The sequence below is a fragment of the Vipera berus genome (assembly GCF_964194415.1).
Source record: "Vipera berus genome assembly, chromosome: 1".
Classification (NCBI taxonomy): Eukaryota; Metazoa; Chordata; class Lepidosauria; order Squamata; family Viperidae; genus Vipera; species Vipera berus.
Window position 1 is genome coordinate 10045206 of NC_138202.1, and position 6721 is coordinate 10051926.

Sequence of the window (6721 nt, forward strand, 5' to 3'; positions counted from 1 at the left end):
TGATTTCAGGGCAGCTGGGACCAAAGTCGCCAAGAAAACAATTGGTAACACACTCCGCCGTGAAGGACTGAAATCCTGCAGCACCCACAAGGTCCTCCTGCTCAAGAAAGCACATGCACAGGCTCGTCTGAAGTTTGCTAATGAACATCTGAATGATTCAGAGGAGAACTGGGTGAAAGTGTTGTGGTCAGAGGAGGCCAAAATCTAGCTCTTTGGCATCAACTCGCCGTGTTAGGAGGAGGAGGAATGGTGCCTGTGACCCCAAGAATGCCATCTCTACCGTCAAACATGGAGGTGGAAACATTATGCTTTGGGGGTGTTTTTTCTGCTAAGGGGACAGGACAACTTCACCGCGTCAAAGGGACGGTGGATGGGGCCAGGTACCGTCAAATCTTGGGCGAGAACCTCCTTCCCTCAGCCAGGGCATTGAAAATGGGCCGTGGATGGCAATGACCCAAAACACATGGCCAAGGCAACAAAGGAGTGGCTCAAGAAGAAGCACATTAAGGTCCTGGAGTGACCTAGGGGTGTCAAACTCAATTTCATTGAGGGCCGCATCAGCAGTGAGATTGCCCTCAAGGGGCTGGGTGGGCGTGGCCTACTGGGTGGGCATGGCTAGAGTGCATATGGCTTACTGGGTGGGCGTGGCCAGCTCTACATCGTTCGCATCAAGGGGGCCTATGGGGGCCTGGGCAGGAGTGGGACAGATCTGAGGGTCTCTGGCAGAAGGAGGGTCTCTGGGCTAGGGCCAAGGCAGCGGGGGCCGTTCCCTCACTGTTTCCAGGATGGCTTTGCGGGCCACATGAAACCACTTCGCGGGCCGGATCCGGCCCCCGGGCCTTGTGTTTGACATGTCTGCTAGAAAATCTGTGGAGGGAGCTGAAGGTTCGAGCTGCCAAACGTCAGCCTCGAAACTTTAATGACTTGGAGAGGATCTGCAAAGAGGAGTAGGACAAAATCCCTCCTGAGTTGTGTGCAAACCTGGTGGCCAACTACAAGAAACGTCTGACCTCTGTGATTGCCCGCAAGGGTTTTACCATCAAGTACTAAGTCATGTTTTGCAAAGGGCTCACATACTTAATTCACTCATTAAAATGCAAATCAATTTATAACTCTCTTGTAATGCGTTTTTCTGGATTATTATTTTTTGTGGTTGTTATTCTGTCTCTCACTGTTAAAGTAAACCTACCATTAAAATTTGTAGACTGATCATTTCTCTGTCAGTGAGCAAACGTACAAAATCAGCAGGGGATCAAATACTTTTTCCCCCTCACAAATAAAATGTGAAGTTCAGCATTTATGGCTGAAGGGAACACAGTTGGTCTTGAGTTCTATTCTTTAAAAAGAAAAAAGGAACAAAATCTCAGGGTTTCAGCCTCCCCATTGCTAGAGGTTTGTTTTGTTTGCTTGCAACTTTTTTTTAAATCCTTCAGGGAAAGAGAAGAATTTGAAAAAGAAATTCAAGAGGAGAAGCAAAATTGTGCCAAGAAAGCAAGAAGCCATCTGTAGAAAATAAACTCTGAAGCTCTTTTTCCATCCATTTATGTACCGGGTCCTGTAAGGGAGATTAAATTCCGTGGTTTTGTACAGAATATTAAATTTATTTTTTTATATAGATGTATATGAAAGAGATATCTATGAAATGGGAGGAATAGGTAGGTATGCCTGCTGTTTCCTCCGTCTCCATTCATTTAGAAGAAAATGAATTTTGTTTGGTCTCTCGAAACAAATCTCAGCTACATAAGAAGAAGCTGCCTCCGATTTAAAACACATCTTAAAATTATATTAATAAGTATCAGCTCCTTATAGACTTGATTGTGATTTGAGCCCACTGTTGACTCCGGACAATGTTTGAAATGGCTCTCATACCTATTTAGCCAGAAGCAACATGCATGTATGTATTGCAAACTCTTCTCTCTTCTGTTCTTAAGTAATTGGGGGGATGGTTGAGATTCATTGAGTCTGTGCTGATGCTAAGTTGTAGGGACAAACACACTTCCAGACTTATTCAGAAGTGCTTTGCAACGTGGGCGAGGGCAGCCACTCTTTACTACTCATTAAAGCAGCTGCATCCTTTTTAAAGCCGCCTACAGAAGCCTGAAAAAGATAGGTTTCCTTTTATGAGTTGGTTCATTACATCAGCCACACTGTAATGCAACTCTTAAAAGATGTCATGTGTTTCAGGCTTGGGTGGGGTGGGGAATGTGTTGCTTTAATGAGCAGCAGGAAGTTGCTGCATTCAACCACCTCTGAGGACCTTACGATTCATTTTTGAAGCATGGAGAAAACAACTTAGACAATGTTTTCAATTCAAATGTTTTCGAGCCTAGAACGCTCAGTTTTAAGTTAATGAAAAACTTATTTTGAGCTCAGAATAGCTGTTTCGCCATGGAACACTTGTTCTGATAATTTTCTGACCTCAGAAAACCTCATTTCAAGCTTGGAGTATTGAGTAATGGTTGGAGTGGCCTTTTCTGATTTTATATGTTTTGCATAATTCCTAATTCTGAATTGCACATTTTAAAAATACAATATTGTTTACCAGATGTGGGGAACTATGCCTCTTTTATGACTTGTGGACTTCAACTCCCAGAGTTCCTGAGCCAGCATGGCTCAGCATGGAAACCTCTCCCTTTCTCCTCATCATGGCTGGCTCAGGAATTCTGGGAGTTGAAGTCCACAAGTCATAAACGGGCCATATTTCCCCAACCCTGTTTTAAACAATACTGTTGTCTAAAATCAATTGCTTTTCATTTTTATAAATCTGCTTACATCATCAGCCAAGACATTCTGCAATACTACACTTATCCTACCGTACAGTATTTTGTAATTCTGGATCACTTTTGGAGCGGGCGGGAGAGGGGGAGAAGATAAATGCAGATGACATTCAATAGTCTCCATTTTTATTGACTGTACAGACATTCCTTATGACATCCCTACTCTGCAACTTTCATGTTTTATAATTTTGGAAAAAAAATGAAAATAAAAATAGCTTTCAGTGCTTCGCATTGTAGTGTCGTGTCTTCTCAGGCCTCAGAAGTACTGATAGGCCTCGACTTATAATTCATTTAACGACTGTTCAAAATTACAACCATGCTGGGGAAATTAAAAAAAGGGACTTAACAATTGGCCCTTGCACTTAGGACAGGGGACCCCAACCCCTGGTCCACGGCCCACTACTGGGCCGTGACCTATTTGGAATTGGGCTGTGCGAGTGGCTGGCTGGAGTGCGCACGTGCGGGGACACAGCTCAGCTTGCGCAAGCGGCAGGCTGGGGCGCACCAGCCCGCTGCTTGTACAGGTCCAGCTGTGTACATGTGCGTGCTGGCCCACCACATGTGCGGCCCAATTCCCCTCCACCCCACCCCGCTCATCAGGGCCACCAAGCCACAAAGGGTGGGGATTACTGACTTAGGACAGCTGCACGGTCACAAGTTCAAAATTCAGGCGCTTGGCAACAGACATGTATTTATAACGGTTGTGGCAGCATCCTGAGGTCATAAGATCGCCATTTGTGACTTTCCCAACCGGTTTCTGACAGGCAAAATCACTATTGGAAGCCAGGTTTGCTTAACGACCACACGGTTCAGTTAACAACCGCAGCTGCACTTAACCAGGGGAGAAAAGTAAAAAGATCAGATATGACTCATTTTAACAACCGCCTTGCTTAGCGCCCCCCCCCAACATACTGGTCCCAACTGTGGTCATAAGTTGAACCAGAAAATTTTCTCTTAATAATTAGCTGGGAATTGGTTGAGGGAGTCGGCTTCTGTTGTAAAGGTCTGTGGGAACGACCTTGGAAAGAGGAGGAAGAGCCGCAGAGGAGGCATCTGTCATAATAGCCTTAACCCTAACGGAAGAGTAGGCAACCTTGGCTCTTCTATGACTCGTGGACTTCAACTCCCAGAATTCCTGAGCCAGCATGGCTCAGCTTGGAAACCTCTCCCTTTCCCCTCAGCGTGGCTGGCTCAGGAATTCTGGGAGTTGAAGTCCACGAGTCTTAAAAGGGCTGAGGTTGCCTACCCCTGCTGGGGGAAGTCCAAACAGAGTTCAACAGTGACTCAAAGCTTCCCCCCCCCACACTAAAAGGTTAGACCACTCCGCCCCGAAAACCAACTGAAACTAACACTGGACAAAGGACGGGGGGAGGGGGGAGAGAACCAGTACAGGCCCATTCCTCCCACTGACCTGTGGCAGATGGTATCAAAGACCCACCAAGAGGCCCAGAAGGACCAGGATGGATGCATTTCACATCCCAGACCTGCCAAAGGTAATTTAACAAAGTTGTTCTTCATACTATGACCTGTTAGGAATTGCAATCCAGGTACAGGAGCTCCTCGACCTACAACACTTTGTTTAGTGACTGAAGTTACAACCGCACTGAAAGAAGTGACTTTTTTTTTTACCATTTTCTACACTTAAAACCTTGCACCCCTTCCCCATGGTCACCGGATCCAAATTCAGGCGCATGGCACCTGGTTCATATTTATGACAGTTGCAGTGTCCTGGGGTCGTGAGATCCCATTCTGACGAGCAAAGTCAATGGGGGAAGCCAGATTCCCCTAACTAACTGAACGACTGGCAAAAAGGCTATAAAAAAGAGGCAAAAGTCACTTAACTGTCTCTCCGCAACAGAAATTTGGGCTCAATTGTGGTTGTAAGTCAAGGACTACTCCATTTTCTCCAGGACCTTTAAAGTTGCAAACCAACACCTTTTTCAACTTTCCCTAAAAAGGACAATTGTGCGATTCATTTGGACTCAGTGAAGGCTTCCTGAGGAGGGAATGGACCACTCTTAATTTCGGAGGTGGTAAAACCACTTTTTAAAGGATACACATAATACTTAATCGATCCACCTTTTCACTCAACTCCTTGTAGGCCAAAATGTGTGTGTTTTTGTGTGTGTTCGCCCCGACAGTTCCAAGAATCTCTCCACTTCCTCAAGACTAACAAGCTCCAAGTCCTCCCAAGATAACATCACAAGACCTGCTGTTTCTCAACCTCTCTATAACTTTTAAGATACATCGACTTCAACTCACAGAGTTCTCCAGCCAGCCTGCTAGGTTGACATCCATTCTGGGAATTGAAGTTCACACATGTTACAAGTTGCTGAGATTTGGAAAGGCTGTTTTAGTCTGCTCCAGGGGTCTTCAAACTTGGCCCTTTTATGACTTGTGGACTTCAACTCCCAGAATTCCTCAGCTGCTGGCTGAGGAATTCTGGGAGTTGAAGTCCACAAGTCATAAAAGGGTCAAGTTTGAAGACCCCTGGTTTACTCTGTAGGACCAGCCCGACTGGAGTCCAACTCGGACCCAATGGGTGTTCAAAGAAATGACTGGAAACTTCTTAAACCAGAGGCCACATATCCATTTTGGGGGCAGCACAAAGCCTGATCACTGCACATTATTATTATTATTATTATTATTATTATTATTATTATTATTATTATTATTATTATTATTATTATTATTATTATTATTATTATTATTTTATTATTATTATTATTTATTATTATTATTATTATTAGTAGTAGTAGTAGTAGTACTAGCAGTAGTAGTAGTAGTAGTAGTAGTAGTAACGGTTGAAATCCCAGAGACTCACCCTACCCTACCTCAAAGGATTGTTGTGGAGATCCCCTTGTAAGTTGCTTTAAAGATATGCCAGAGATATATTTAGCAAATAAATGACAAAGTTCTCAGCAACTATTTTAATGTTAGTTCTCTTGTTTTTAATTCTGGTTGTTTTTATGAGTTTTTATTCTAACTGTAAGCTGCCCAGAGTCATGTACATGAGATAGGAAGGGGGTGAGGAGGAAGGAAGGAAGGAAGGAAGATGTCCTAAAGGCACACTTTATTTTTCTATTCCTCTATCTTTGCATTCTTGTTCAGCGTCCAATATTGCATCTTCCTCCTTAAGAGACGTGGCAGAAGGCTTAAGAGAAGCTTGGTCTCTGTGGCGCAATCGGTTAGCGCGTTCGGCTGTTAACCGAAAGGTTGGTGGTTCGAGCCCACCCAGGGACGCAAGCGTTTCTCTTTTATTTTTTTCCCCTGTTCATTTTTAAAATGCCCCGCAAACTTGTAGATTTTTTCCTTTCCAGGGACTGCAACCACTTTTCTGGGCAAAAATGAAAGAGAAAAGAAACGAACGGGTTTAAGCAGGGATGCTGGGAGGGCAACAAGGTTTCTGCCCCTAGCCAAGATGGCCGCAATGGCGTCACAAGAGGAGCAAGGATAGAAGAGAAAAATCCATTCTCTTGACAGCTGGTCATTTGCATTTCTAAAAAAAATTTTTTTTTTTAGAAAATTGCTGGTCATTTAGTTTCTAAAAGAATGCAAATGACCAGCTGTCTGCCAGGAATACAAATCCTTCCATTCCCCGCCACCCAGTCAGAGCCGAAGACGCTTCTGGGAAGAGAAGCGAAACGTCTTCAAAGGAAAAACAAGAAAGTCCAGTTGCCTCGTGAAAAAGCGCCTTCGGGACAAGAGCATTAGAGCAGGAGTCTTCAAACTTGGCCCTTTTATGACTTGTGGACTTCAACTCCCAGAATTCCTCAGCCAGCATGCCTGGCTGAGGAATTCTGGGAGTTGAAGTCCACAAGTCATAAAAGAGCCAAGTTTTGAAGACCCCCTGCATTAGAGGCACGCGGAGAATGTTCTCTTCGCATCCGCCAGGGGGCGCAGCGGAGTAAGCTCTCTGCTCTTTCAGGAACGCGAAGCAAGTC

General features: G+C 44.6%; 1 protein-coding gene across 1 annotated transcript in view; it reads left to right on the plus strand.

Moving 5' to 3' along the window:
- PWWP3A (PWWP domain containing 3A, DNA repair factor) overlaps positions 1–2995 on the plus strand; it is a 41783-nt gene extending 38788 nt beyond the window's left edge. The window contains exon 14 of the mRNA XM_081324278.1: positions 1434–2995. Coding sequence (XP_081180404.1) covers positions 1434–1509 — 76 coding nt within the window. The 3' untranslated portion in view covers positions 1510–2995. The remainder of the gene's footprint in view (positions 1–1433) is intronic.
- The last annotated feature ends 3726 nt before the right edge of the window (positions 2996–6721 follow it).